This window comes from Rhinatrema bivittatum, chromosome 3 (assembly GCF_901001135.1).
Source record: "Rhinatrema bivittatum chromosome 3, aRhiBiv1.1, whole genome shotgun sequence".
Lineage (NCBI taxonomy): Eukaryota > Metazoa > Chordata > Amphibia > Gymnophiona > Rhinatrematidae > Rhinatrema > Rhinatrema bivittatum.
In genome coordinates, this window is record NC_042617.1 from 10,890,221 (window position 1) to 10,905,433 (window position 15,213).

Genomic DNA, 15,213 nt, shown 5'->3' on the forward strand with positions numbered 1-15,213 from the left:
CTTTCTGTATTGAGCATGACTAACTAATAGGCTCATTAGCATGCATTTGCATGTTGCGGGCGCTATTTGTTTCGGGGGGGGGGGGGGGTGTTTGGCCACGCGTTTTCCACGCGCCATTACCCCTTACTGTATAAGGGGTAATGATAGCGCGTCCAAACGGGGACTAACAGTGCGCTCTGCCTGAGCGCAGCGTACTGAATCAGCCTGACAGTTATTAGCCAGGCAGACTTGGGAAAGTCGGCGCTTATTCCGGGAGTGAAATACAAGAAATAGATCAATTGTTGGGGATCTGCCGGGTGCTTGTGACTGGGACTGGCCACTGTCAGAGGCAGGATGCTGGGCTCCATGGACCTTAGTCTGACTCATGTTTTTCATCTGTGGTGCATTTCCATGTAATGTCACCCCACAGTCCAATGGGGCTGACTTTACTTCAGCTCCTACTAATGGAGTGTAAGCAGGTAATAAAAATGAACGTGGTTTGGTTTTCTTCTTTCTTCAAACCACTGCTATTTGTTTCCTGCTGATTCTTTTGTGACCTTATCCTCTTCTCTCTGCAATTTTTCTCTTAGATCCCTGGACAATGGCATTCAGCAAAAAGAGTAATAAAAAGTTTTTCTACAACCGAAAGACACGGACATCCACTTTTAGTATTCCTGTGGAATCCATTGCAGCTTTTAAGTAAGTAGGATTGTGGAGGAAAGTATTCTGGGGTAAGAACTGTCCATTCACTCCTATACCTGAATGTAACTTGCCTTGAACTATCAGTGAAAAGGCAGGAGTTAAATAAGTATTTAATATAGCACCCCCCCCCCTCTTGTCTGGGATCTCTCTTTCTTAATGCCTCTTCAGTTTAGATTCTGAGGCCCCCTAGTTAAGTATTTGTACTTCAGTCCTCCTGGAGTGATGAGCAGAACTTGAAACGCTCCTGTTTAGCTGCGGCTGAAAAGGTCTGGAAAGGAGAGCAAGAGAACATTTCCAGTCTAGCCCCTTGCCTGCATAGGTAAAATAAAAATGTTGCAGTATCTCAGGGTGTTTTAGCAATTATAAGCCAAATAATTATGCCCAGTAATTACAAACCACAACCCACTTCTGAGCCAGGTATCCACTTTTCTTGCAGGCAAGATTTCTTGGATAGCAATTGCCAATTGAGCTAGTATAAATTTAGGAAATTAGAGTAAAAAGAGAGCCTGTGTGGTCTGGACTACTCATGTGCTGCAATATCTGTGAACTCTTCTTGTGTTGATCCAATAAAAGGGATCTGAACCTGCAAAGATCGAAGTAGAAACTTTTGTCAATTTTACCTTAGTTTCCCAGTTTGTATGGTCACGGTCCATTAAATCAATGGTATGCCAGCTCTCAAGGGCCGTCAACAGGTCTGCTTTTCAGGATATCCCCAATGAATATGCATGAGATAGATTTGCATACAGTAGACACGAGGTGCATGCAAATCTATCCCATGCATATTCTTCAGGGGTATCCTGAAAACCCGACCTGTTGGTGGCCCTCGAGGGAATGAATGAGAATGAATTCCACGGTACTAAACTCTCCTTGCTAGCTCATGCCTGTATAAGAGGCAGTGGGTTCAGATATCACTGGTTACAGTTATTTAGCTCATCTTTCTCCTCCAAGCCATCAGAAAATTGCAAGTATGTAACAGCAAATTTGATTTGGGCATAATTCTGCAAGGACAAGCAGGATGGCAGTCCTCACACACGGGTGATGACATCCGATAGGACCAGGCATGGAAAACTTAATGCGGAAGTTTGACTGTGCCCACGCATGCCATTATACCAAGCATTCATGCGGGGTCCCTTCAGCCTCGTTTTCTGCAGAGACCTCGAGTTGTGGTTTTAGTGCTTCATGCTCCCGGTTTGTGACATCCCGCGGTTTTATTCCTTGTAATTTTTATTTTTTCAAAGTTTGAATTTGTTTTTCCTAGTGTGTAGCAGATGGACTCAGGACCAATGGGTATAGTGTACTCCTGATAGCAGTTGGGAGACAGATCAGATTTCAATCTGACATCAGCCTACATATACCCGTGCAGGAAGCTTAGCTCTTCAGTATTTCTCAGTCTCCTAAGCAGTTTGGGACACCACACACACTTGCACAGTGTTAGAAAATCCAAACCAAAGAAGAAAGAAAATTTTACCTCTACAAGACTAGCCCCGCTCTCCTGCGGTGATATCTAAGGGTCCCTCCCCCAGTCGAGGATTCCTGAGGTGATTTCCGACATCTCTCAGAGGTAAGCCTCGGTCCGGTGTGGACTTAGCCCCCAGAGTGGCTGAGAGGCGGCGGTGAAGGTATTTTTCCTCTCCCCTCACAGCCAGAGACTGCCCGGCACAAGACCAGGAAGCGCAAAGACAAGGTAAGGTAGAAAACTTTCTTAAAGTCTCCAGTCTCCGAGGCTTAGTTAGCCGTACAGATTGTCCTTCCGGCATCTGTTAAATCGGGTTGAGCAGCCCAGTCCGGGCTAGACACCGATCCGGTGCAAGGGTCCTCCCACATGGAAACCCTCCGGGGGAGTCGTCATCTTGCCCGCGAGGTCGTCTGCGTCATTCCCCCCCCCCTTTGATCACCGTATTGTACGCACAACTGAGCCGTGCGCACAGCGGCGAGCCGGGTGCACAAACTACTTGTGCACACAGCGGTGCGCGCGGCGGCACGCTCAACGGCACCGGGCACACAGATAGGCCTCTGCGCACAGCGGCGCGCGCATCTGTGCCGTGTGCACGGCGGTGCATTCAACGGCGCCGGGCGCACAGATAGGCTTCTGCGCACAGCGACGCATGCATCCCGCTAAGCGCACAAATAGCGGCCTGCATGCACAGCGTCAGCACACCCGGATCACACAACTAAGCCTCCCGGCGCACGCACCTATGTGCCCAGATGAGTTTTGAGCCACTCCACACGCACAAATCATGGCACTGCCGGCCAAGAAAGCCAAGGGACAAGCCCTCTGCCCAGCCTGCCACCTGAGAGCTGCGCAACCTGATGTGGCCTCTGCCCTGTGTCTGCAGTGAGAAAGAGAGTTTGGGGGAACCGAGGCAAGGCCCCCCTTAGCCAGTAGAGGAATACGGCTCCACCAATGATAGTACCCCGGACCTCTGTATCTCCGGTTCAGCCCCTCCTCAGATGGGCTCCTCGGGGAACGCCGCTGGATTCAATATAGACCCAGGGACCTTTTCCTAGGTAGAATTCTTCAAAGGGCTGCAAACCTTAGTCCAGGCGCAATCGGTACCGCTTGTGGCACAACCACAGTCTCCACCAGAAGAGCAAAATCTCCCAGGCCCCTCTCGGCCCCCCCAAGACGTGCCTCTTCCGGGCAAAAGCCTCCCCTTAGGGGACACAGACACCTCAGGGGAAAGAGCCAGACTCCTTGGAGGAAGGGAAATTCCTCCAGGAATGGAACCATACCGAACCATGATGCGATTCTTCACCAAAGACGAGTTACCAGATCTCGTGTCTCTGAGCCTGAAGACGCTGGCCATCCCAGACGCAAGTACCGCAGCGGAGCAAAAGACGAACCCAGTTTTGGTCGGGCTCCATCAGGCCTCATGCTATTTCCCAATGCTGCAGGCCGTACAACAATTGATTGACCTGGAATGGAATGCCCCGGAGGCCAGCTTCAAAGGAGGACGGGCCCTAGAAGCCCTATACCCCCTGGAACCCTCAGCCAAAGAACTCCTAGGGTTCCCCAAAGTGGATGCCATGGTCTGCGCTATCTCAAAGCGCACTACCATCCCAGTCGAAGGAGGAGCTGCACTCAAGGATACCCAGGACAGACGTCAGGAATCCATCCTTAAACAGTCATTTGATGTCGCAGCAATGACCCTGCAGATCGCTTCCTGCTGCGCTGTGGTGACACGTGCCTGCTTGCTGCTCTGCAGGGACGCAACCACTTCCGCTGAAACATTAGAACCAGCGATATCTTTCCTCACGGATGCAACCTCTGACCTGGTGTGCACCTCAGCCAGGGGTGTCTCATCCATAGTGACAGCCAGAAGGCAACTCTGGCTCCGAAATTGGTCAGTCGGTGCGACCTCCAAGACGAAACTCACGAGAATGCCCTTTAAAGGATCCCTCCTGTTCGGATGTTAACTGGAGAAGTTAGCCGACAAATGGAGCAAATCCCCAGTACCTCTGTTAACGGAGGACAGGAACAAAAGAAACCAATGCTCCTCTCCCCGAAGATCCAAGGGCAGAGGAGCCCAGCGTTTTAGACCGTACAAAAACACATACCAAGCACGTCGACCCCCCAGGCAGGGGCCAGCCCTTTCGGAACAGACACAGCAAGAGGGGAGCTGGCTCAGGTACAGGCCCTGGCCGCACCTCACAATGACAATCAACTGACCCATCCACAGGAAGAAGCCATAGGGGGCAGACTTACCCTCTTCTACCAAAGATGGGTCAAGATAATATCTGACAAGTGGGTTCTAACCATTATTCGAGAGGGATACTACCTGGACTTCCACAGCATCCCTCCAGACAAATATGTGAGATCACCGTGCCACTCCCTCTCCAAGAGAACGGCAGTGGAAACCACACTGACAAAACAACTCAGCCTAAAGGCGATAACCTTGGTGCCCACGCACCAACAAAATACTGGTCAATATTCCATCTATTTTATCGTCCCCAAGAAGGAGGGAACGTTCCGGCCCATCCTGGATCTCAAGACTGTCAATCGCTACCTGAGGGTATCGCACTTCCGCATGGAAACCCTACGCTCAGTCATAAGGGCAGTACAACTGGGAGAATTCCTGACTTCCCTGGACCTGTCAGAAGCCTATCTCCACATCCCGGTCCATCACAACCATCAGCGCTTCCTACGCTTTGCGATACTGGACCATCATTACCAGTTCCGGGTGCTACCCATCGGACTAGCTACTGCCCCTCGGACATTCACCAAAATCATGGTGGTAGTGGCGGCGACACTGAGGAAAGAAGGAATCCTCGTACATCCGTATCTGGACGATTGGCTGATCAGGGCAAAGTCTCCAGAGAAAAGTTATCAGGCGACCACCAGAGTCAAGAATGTACTGCAGAATCTCGGGTAGGTCATCAACACAACAAAGAGCTGCCTGCAGCCCTCCCAATCGCTAGAGTACCTGGGAGTCCGGTTCGACACCAAACATGACAAGGTCGTTCTTCCCCCTACAAGGAGAAGGAAATTGATGGACCAGTTGCGAAAACTGCTGAACTGTGCTCACCCCAAGGTATGGGACTACCTCCAAATCCTCTGCCTCATGACATCGAACCTAGAAGTTGTCCCATGGGCAAGGGCCCACTTGCGCCCACTACGTTATTCCCTACTGTCACGATGGAAACAGATGTCCCACAACTACTCAGTTTGCCTCCAGCTACCGGCAGAGGTTCGGACCCAGCTTCAATAGTGGCTACAAGACCATCTGAGCAAGAGAGTAAGACTATCCCCATCGATCTGGGTTTTGCTCACCACGGATGCGAGCCTGCAAGGGTGGGAAGCCCAGTGCCAGGAACTGACGACCCAGGGGGCAATGGGACAAGGAAGAGTTGAGATGGAACATAAACCGACTGGAAGCCCAAGCAGTTAGACTAGCCTGCCTTCGATTCAGTCACAGACTCCGGGGCGAATCTGTCAGAATCCTGTCAGACAATGCCACAACAGTTGCCTACATCAACCACCAGGGAGGAACCAGAAACCAACAGGTGTCCCTGGAAATAGACCCCTTCATGGCGTGGGCGGAAGCAAACCTACAAGGGATTTCAGCCACCCACTTCGAGGGAAAAGACAGCGTCACTGCGGATTACCTCTGCAGAGAGAGTCTAGACCCAGGGGAATGGACCCTGTCGACCACAGCCTTCGTTGATAGTAAACCGCTGGGGAACCCCAGCCATGGATCTTCTGGCAACCTGGTCCAACGCCCAAGTTCTTCAGCCACAGACAAGAACTACAATTCCAAGAAATCAATGCCCTCGTCCAGACCTGGCCACAGGAAGACCTGCTGTACGCCTTTCCCCCATGGCCACTACTGCGTGGGATTATCCGCAAGATAGAACACCACAGGGGACTAGTACTTCTAGTGGCCCTGGACTGGCCAAGAAGGCATGCGAAGACTTCTTAAGAACATAAGAACATAAGAAATTGCCATGCTGGGTCAGACCAAGGGTCCATCAAGTCCAACATCCTGTTTCCAACAGAGGCCAAAAACCAGGCCACAAGAACCTGGCAATTACCCAAACACTAAGAAGAACCCATGCTACTGATGCAATTAATAGCAGTGGCTATTCCCTAAGTAAACTCGATTAATAACCGTTAATGGACTTCTCCTCTAAGAACTTATCCAATCCTTTTTTGAACCCAGCTACACTAACTGCACTAACCACCTCCTCTGGCAACAAATTCCAGAGCTTTATTGTGCGTTGAGTGAAAAAGAATTTTCTCCGATTAGTCTTAAATGTGTTACTTGCTAACTTCATGGAATGCCCCCTAGTCCTTCTATTATTCGAAAGTGTAAATAACCGAGTCACATCTACTCGTTCAAGACCTCTCATGATCTTAAAGACCTCTATCATATCCCCCCTCAGCCGTCTCTTCTCCAAGCTGAACAGCCCTAACCTCTTCAGCCTTTCCTCATAGGGGAGCTGTTCCATCCCCTTTATCATTTATCTTGTGGGGAACCCTCTGTGTCTACCTCCACACAGGGACCTTCTCCATGGAGGATCTGTCCTTGCTGAAGACCCAACTCGATTCTCTCTTACAGTCTGGCCATTGAGAGGACTCGCCTGAAGAGGAGCAGATACTCTGGGGCAGTGATTGACACCTTGCTCCGAGCATGCAAGTTTTCCATGTCTCTAACTTACATACGAATATGGAGAATATTCGAAGCCTGGTATGAGGACTGCGACATCCTTCTGCAGACAGTCAAAATCTCCATGATCCTGGAATTTCTGCAGGACGGATTGAAGAAGGGGTTGTGTCTCAACTCCATCAAGGTTCAGGTGGCCACGCTGGCCTGCTTCAGAGCCAAAGTGGACGGCATCAGTCTATCATCCCATCCAGAAGTTTCCCGCTTCCTGAGAGGGGTCAAGCAAATCTGACCACCACTAAAGTGGCCGGTGCCCCTATGGAATCTCAATCTAGTACTAGACTTCCTAGCGGGAGCTTCCTTCAGACTTACACGCGGTCTGTCACTACGGCTCCTGACCTTGAAGACTGCATTCCTTGTGGCAATATGTTCAGCCCATTACATCTCCGAGCTTCAAGCACTATCCTGTTGGGAACCGTTCCTCAGATTCACACCGGGATCCATACAGCTTCGCACTGTCCCCTACTTCCTTCCGAAGGTGGTTTCTCATTTCCATCTAAACCAAACCATCTCGTTGCCATCTCCAGACGAGCCTAAGGACTCTGAAGACTCACGCCTTCTTCGCCATCTTAACATCGGCAGACTCATAGTCCGATACCTGGAAAGATCGGAATCCATACGAAAGATGGACCACCTATTCGCCCTTGCGGGAAAAAACAAGGGGAAGCGGCCTCGCGAGCAACCATAGCCCGCTGGATCAAAGAAGTAATCAGGGCGGCCTACGTAGAGGCAGGGAAGCCTCCACCTCTACAAGCCAAGGCCCATTCTACAAGGGCCCAGGCAGTGTCTTGGGCAGAAACCAAGATGTTGTCACCTGCCGAGATCTGTCGGGCGGCGACATAGTCCTCCATTCGCACCTTTTCGAGGTTCTACCGCCTGGATGTTCAGGCCAGGGAGGACATAGCATTTGCAAGCGCAGTACTAAGTGGGCCACGGGCAGCCTCCCACCCGGTTCGGGAGTAGCTTTTGTACATCCCATTGGTCCTGAATCCATCTGCTACACACTAGGAAATGGAGAAATTACTTACCTGATAATTTTGTTTTCCTTAGTGTAGACAGATGGACTCAGCATCCCGCCCACGGCTGCCCCAAAATCCGGAAACCTCAGGTGACAATCCCCAAGAGCAAGACAAGCACGGGTAAGCCAGGCTTTACCCCTAGTTTAAGTTACCCATAGTTGTCAGGTGTCGGCGTTTTTCGGTTGTGTGCACTGGCGGTCTCCAGTTGGAAATCAGTTCAACCAGTCCAAGTTAATCAAGTTATTAAAATACACATATATCCACAATTGCTTTTCGAGGAGAATACTGAAGAGCTAAGCTTCCTGCATGGGTATATGTAGGCTGACGTCAGATTGAAATCTGACTCAGTCTCCCAACTGCTATCAGGAGTACACTATACCCATTGGTCCTGAGTCCATCTGTCTACACTAAGGAAAACTACATTATCAGGTAAGTAATTTCTCCATTCATGCTCAGTTCTGCGGCAGCGTGCCATCAGTGCCCACCAAACTTAGTCACAGCCACCATTGTTTGATTTAGTTTCCTTTTATTTTAGTTGAACATGTCTAGCGGGTTCCAAGATCTATGTCTATCATGGACCCCAATGATACAGCTGTGCTCATAAGTTTGTATACCACTAGTGGAGTTTGTAGATGCATAGCACTTTAAGAAAACATAAGTGATCAAACAAACCACGTCTATTTTTAATGTGTTTCAAATTAAAGCTATTATGCATCACAGAATAGCACAATCATTAAACCATAGCAATAAAGAAAATAATAAAATGGTCCTGTTCAAAAGTTTGCATACCCTTCTTTCATAATATCATGTATTGCCCCCTTTTTGCATCAGTGAAGGCTTGCAGTCTTTTGTGATAGTTGTGAATGAGGCCCTTTATTTTCTAATGTGGTAAAACTGCCCATTCCTCTTGGCAAAAAGCCTCCAGATCCTGTAAATTCTTTGGTTGTCTAGCATGAACTGCATGTTTGAGTCTTTCCCAAAGTGGCTCAGTGATATTAAGGTCAGGAGACTGTGATGGCCACTCCAGAACCTTCACTTTCTTCTGCTGCAGCCACTGAAAAGTTGACTTGGCCTTATGTTTCAGATCATTGTCATGTTGGAAAGTCCAAATGCGTTCTGTGCGCAGCTTCCTGACTGATGAATGCAAATTCTCCTCCAGTATTTTCTATTAAGATGCTGCATTCATCCTGCCATCAATTTGGACTAAATTCCCTGTGCCGCTATAGCTCACACCTCCCCAAAACAGCAGATCCACCTCCATGCTTCATAGTAGGGATGGTGTTGATTCCTCTCCAAACATACGTAAATACCAGGAGATGCGCGCGTGACCGGGCCATGCGTGTGCTGAGTGCATTTTCCAAGCGGTCCAGTCACGCACGTATCTCCCAGTATGCACGGAAGTGCTGAGCTCCTCAAAAGGGCCGGGATCTTGGCAGGGGCAGGCCTGGACAGCACCATTAGGCGCTGTCTTGGTGATGCGTGCGCCGGCAATCAGCCGGCACACAGAACTTCTGCTTATCAGAGCAGGTAAGTTCAGAAATTTTAAAAAAAAAAATTAGTTAAGGGAGAGGGTTTAGGGGTTGGGGTGGAGAGGGGAACAGGGAGGATGAGTAGTTAGGGGGTTAGGGAAGTTCCCTCCCAGTCCACTCCTTTATTGGAGGGAACTGAGGAAGGCCTGATCTCGTCGCCACATGCTTTAAATAAAATCCCCCTCCCTTGTGCACGCAAATTGGCACTCATGCGCACGTCGATATGAAATCTCGCGCTCGTGTGTGCGTGGGTAGCTGATTTTATAACAAGCACGTCGACACGCACATGTTATAAAATTGGCGTGTCCTTTTTAAAATTTACCTCATTGTGTTTATGGTTCTGACCATAAAGTTCAGCTTTGGCCTCATCACTCCAAATTATTTTGTTCCAGAAGATTTGAGGCTTCTCTAGGTGCTCTTTGGTGTATTGTAAGCAGGCTGTTTTATGGCATTGGTGCAACAATGGCTTTTTGTTGGCAGCAAATACCATGCAGCCCATTTTTGTTCAATTATCTCCTTATTGTGCATCCACAACACTTGGCTTCAGAGAAGCCTGAATTTCAGTAGAAGTTGCTTGTGGGTTTTTCTTTGCATTCCAACAAATTTTCCTTGGAGTTATGTCTGAAATCTTTCTTGGTCTGGCTTGTTATTAACCAAACCCAAACTTTTCCACTTCTTGATCAGAGTTTGAACAGTACTGATTGGTATTTTTAAAACTTTGGATATCTTTTTATAATCTTTTCCTGATTTATAAAGTTGAACTACTTTTGCTTGCAGATACTTTGACAGTTCTTTTGCTTTCCCCATTCTTCTGTAATCACCCTGAATGAAATGCACAAGGGTTTCTCAAGAGCTAAGAAACTCTTTGATTATTTATACACAGACACTAATTACAATCAAACAAGGCACAGGTATGGATAACTAGCTTTCATTACGTCAGCCTGTGTTTGTCAACATGAGTGTATATTATCAGCACAAACATTCAAGGATATGCAAACTTTTGAACAGGACCATTTTATTATTTCCTTTATTGTTATGGTTTATTTAATGATTGTACTATTCTGGAAACACATTAAAAATAACAGATGTGTTTTGACTGATCACTCATGTTTTCTTAAAATGCTACACATACAAATTCTGCCAGGGGTATGTAAACTTATGATCACAGCTGTAGCAACCAGGACAACCATCCCTATGGTAAATAGCAGCAAGAAAATAACACGCAAAGACCGCAAGGTGGAACCTGCAAAAACCTCAACACCAAGTTAAGGTTCCAAGGTGGCACTGGGAGTCATAAGGAAGGAACAAGGTCTACCAATAATACAGCCTCCATAACATGCTAGCTCTGCCATCTAAACCTTCAAGGTATTTAGGGCCAGCTTCAACCAATTCTTTCTGTAGGAATTCCAAATCAACGGCATCTCCACTTTGAAAGGGTGATCTTCGTTCACCCCACACCAATATTCCAACACTCTCCAATCCATTTATAATCCAGAAATGCAGAAAACTTCGTTAGAGCAGTGGGTTCACTACTGTCAGAGAATAGCCATGCCTCCGCAGTTGAGCCCTTGCAAGGTCCAACCGTAAGACTAAATCAACCCGGATTGTCATGTTCAAATGGCCCCCGCTGTAGATGATCCAGTTTGACTGCCAGCCTCAGGAGTTTCCTACCCACGATCGGTGGATATCCAAGCACCATGGTCTCTTTGGCCAATCCGGGGCCACCATAAACCCCATGAAGAACATTGACCACAGAGGGACACGTGCAGCATCTTGCCCTGCTCCATTGTTGAACAAGAGCGTCGAGACCCAGAGGCCATGGGTCCTTTCTACAACTGCAGAACATATCTTCGCATTGATGCAAATCGCCACCTGACCAAGATATGGCTGACCCCACCAAGATACTGAGCTCAAAGGCCTTATCTGTCATCTCTCTCTCTCTCCTGGATCTAAAGCATGCCCACAGAGAAAATTGGCCCTCCCATTGTCTGTACTGGCAGTGTGAGAGGCTAATACCGTCTGGAGTTGTTAGTCTGCCCATTTCATGAGCTCATCTCCATTGACACCTGGCGACCTCTGGTTCCGCCCTGATGGTTGATGTAGGTGACCGCTGTGGAACTGTCTGACCCTACCTATATTGCTCATCCTGCCAGTCACTCAGTGAACCACAAACCCATTAAGTGAACTGAACAAGCATCCAACAAATAATGGTCCACTGCCTGTGCTTGATAGACCACAGACCTTTGCTACTAACTCCTGACAAGTAATCCCCCCAATCCTGGAGGCTTGCGTCTGTCATGAGCACCAACCATTCTGGGATCCAAGGGTACACCGCTCATGAGATGCTCCTTTCGAAGCCATCATCACAACTTCACATTCATCTCCTCCGGCAAGGAGAACCTCACTGCAAACTCCTATAACTGTGGGTTCCATCACGACAGCAGAGCCAGCTAAAATGGACACACATGCACCCTCGCCTAGGGTACCACATCCAAGATTGCCGCCATGGCCCCTAAGACCTGCAAATCACTCCACACCATTGGATGAATGGTCAAAATCAAGGACTGAACCTGCATCTCTACTTTTTTGAATATGTAGCTCTAGTAAGAACACCTTGCCCCATGCCGTCTTAAATCGCACTCAGATAATCCAGGAACCGTGTCAGCTGCAAACTACACTTGGCTAGATTCACTATCCAGTCCAGCTTCTGCAAAAGCTGAATTAATCTGCGAGACACCAATTGACTCTCCTCCACACCTTTGGCGTGAACTAACCAGCCGGTCCAGTATGGAAGAACCAGCATGCCCTTCTTGCGGAGGAAAACTGCAATCTCCATCATGATCCTGGAGAGGGTTCTGGGTGCTGTGACCAGGCCGAACAGCAAGGCTTGAAGCTGAGAGTGCAATCCTAAAATGGCAAAGTGTAGAACTGGTGGAATGTGCAGATATATCCTTTTCTGCTTGAGAGACGCAAGCTTGCTCGCATACAACACAAAGGAGCTATTTGCAAATTGATTGCCATTGCTTCAAGGCCTACTTAAATATAGTCTCAAGTAATCCTCCTTGCGCATCCTTCAGCATTGTCCTAGTTTCAGTTGGACTGAAGTTCTGCTTGGCCCAGTAATGTGGAACTCACTTCCAGAACATATCCGACTGACAGCCAACCGCTCAGAATTTAAGAAACTACTAAAAACTCATCTTTTCTCCAGTGCATATAATCTATATTAAAAATCTTCACACATCATTACAGTATATAACTTCAATTTGTTCAAATCTTGTTTGTATTAAGTATTGTAATTATGTTTTTAATATGTGACCAAATTATGTATTTTTGAATATGTGAACCGCCTAGACGGATAGTTTACCTTCCCATTGAGCGGTATATAAAACTTTTAAATAAATAAATAAATAAATGTCTAGCAGAGCATCAACCCTGGGGAAGTGTGGTTACTCTCTTTCCTCCAAATCTAGGGGGTACAGAGCCACCAAGGATGCGCCCCCCCCCCCCCCCCCTTTTAAAACTAAAGCTTGGGGCATCCCAGTCTAGGCCAATCAACACCTGCACTGCTTCCAAGAGTGGAAAAGAAACAAGATTCGACACCATCCTTAAAATAACCAGAATGGAGTCCTACTTCCATGTGTCTGTAGCAGCACCCCCGAGTAGCCCAAGTGCCTCCAGGGTCTGGTCCAATAAGCCCGGTAATGGAGCAGAGACCTGTGTGGCTCCACACCAGGTGGGATTTCACCCTCTTCTAAGGGAAGGAATCTGCAGCCCTCCTGGTTCATCTGACAGGTTGTAAAGGAAAATTGTTTATCTGCTAATTTTCATTCCTGTGGTACTACAGATCAGTCCAGACTCCTGGGTTTTGATTCCCTTCCGGTGTGCCATCTGCAGTCCTTCAGTATTACTAAGTACCCAAGCAGCAAATATTCAAAAACCTTTTAATAAACCAACTGTATAATATCCCCCCAATGAGCAGAGGAAAGAGGAAAATGTATAACTAATTTTGGAAACTTTAATTGTAAGGACTAACCAATTAGAATTATAATAAACAGATGGAACGGACTCTCCAACTCTCTTTTCTCCCACTAGACGGGACTCTGGTACTACAGGAATGGAAATAATATGTATTTATTTATTTGGTTTTGCCATCAGAACGGTTTACAGTAATCATGTTAGGTAAACAGTTATATATCAGGATTATATTAGGTGAAACAATTAGGTAAACATATTAAAAAGGTTCTCGTGCGGCGTAGAATGGGTTTTATGGTTGAGGTAAGAACCAATTTTCCTTTCCATGTACATACCCAAGCTTCCCTGAGGTGGGACAGAGTCACTTTCTCGAAAGTGCTGACGTCCAAGGCCTGGACGTCCAATTGGTATGAAAAGACTTCCAAGAGGCTGCTCTGCAGATCTCCTGCGGAGACACTAACTTGCATTCTGCCCAGGAGGCTGCCTGGGACTGTGTAGAATGAGCCCTTAACCCCTCCGGGACAGGACGACCACGTTAGATGTATACGGAACTAATAGACGCCTTAAACCTGCTGTGGAGTCTGCTTCAAGGAGACAGCCATAACTACAGATTCTTGTGAAGAACTAAGAAAAAAGTTTAATTTATCCTTATTTTACAGGGCTTCTTGGTTATATTTTTCTGTTTTTTGTGTAGTGCTAGCCTTACAATCTCTTTATTTTCCTAGATATTGATATTGCTGCATTAAATTGTTGTGTGTTTGTTTAAGCAAAAAAAAAAAAAAAAGGTTTGGGCTATTCAGCTTTGGGCAGGTGACTCATAGTGCATTGTAGGGGCAATCAAGTCTTCAGTCTGCTTTGAACTTCAAGGGGACAGCATAACTACAGATTCTTGTGAAGAGCTAAGTAAAAAAGCTTAACTTAGCTAGCCAATCTGGGGGGGAGGGTCTGTTCAAATTCAATAGCAGATATAATGTCCAGTGAACATCCCTGGCCAAGTGTTAACTGTTATGTTAGAAAAGTAAAGAAAAGCAAGAGAAAAAAGAAACCTACCTGGTTCTCAAAGGAGGTGGCTGATAAAGTAAAAGCTAAAAGAAGTGTTTAAGAAATATAAAGAATCCGAAAGGGAGGATCACAAGGAAGAATATCTGGTAGAACCGAGGGAGACTAAGAAAATAATCAAGAAAGCAAAATGTCAAGCAGAAGAAAGGATTGCCAAAGAGGTAAAGCAAGGTGACAAAACATTTTTCAGATACATCAAAGAAAGGAGAAAAGTCCAAAGTGGTATATTGAAATTGAAAGGTGAAAAGGATCAATGTGTGGAGAGAGACTAAGAAATGGCAGAAATATTAAATGAATAATTCAGTTTGGTGTTCACTAAAGAGGACCCTGGAGAAGGACCGTCACTAGTTAACTAGAAACTGGAGGGGAGTGGAGTAGATGAAACTCCATTTATGAAAGAGAATATATGGGAAGAGCTAGGAAAACTGAAAATGGACAAAGCCATGGGGCCTGATGAGGTTCATCCCAGGATACTGAGGGAACTCAGAGATGTGCTGGCGGGTCCGCTGCGAGACCTGTTCAATAGATCCCTAGAAATGGGAGTGGTGCCGAGTGATTGGAGTGGGAGCAGAGAGGAGGCTGGAAACTACAGGCTGGTTAGCCTCACCTCGGTGTTGGGAAAAGTAATGGAGTCGCCGCTGAAAGAAAGAATAGTGAACTGTCTACAGTTAGAAGAATTGCTGGATCAAAGGCAGCATGGATTCACCAGGGGAAGGTCCTGTTAGACAAATCTGATTGGGTGACTAGGGAATTGGATCGAGGAAGAGCACTCGATGTCATCTACTTGAA

At 47.2% G+C, this 15,213-nt stretch overlaps 1 protein-coding gene across 2 annotated transcripts in view; it reads left to right on the forward strand.

Moving 5' to 3' along the window:
- The window catches only part of CMTR1 (cap methyltransferase 1), a 322,636-nt gene that overhangs the window by 297,517 nt on the left and 9,906 nt on the right, over nt 1-15,213 (forward strand). For both annotated transcript variants that reach the window (XM_029592902.1, XM_029592901.1), the window contains exon 23: nt 570-678. In XM_029592902.1, coding sequence (XP_029448762.1) covers nt 570-678 — 109 coding nt within the window. The remainder of the gene's footprint in view (nt 1-569; nt 679-15,213) is intronic.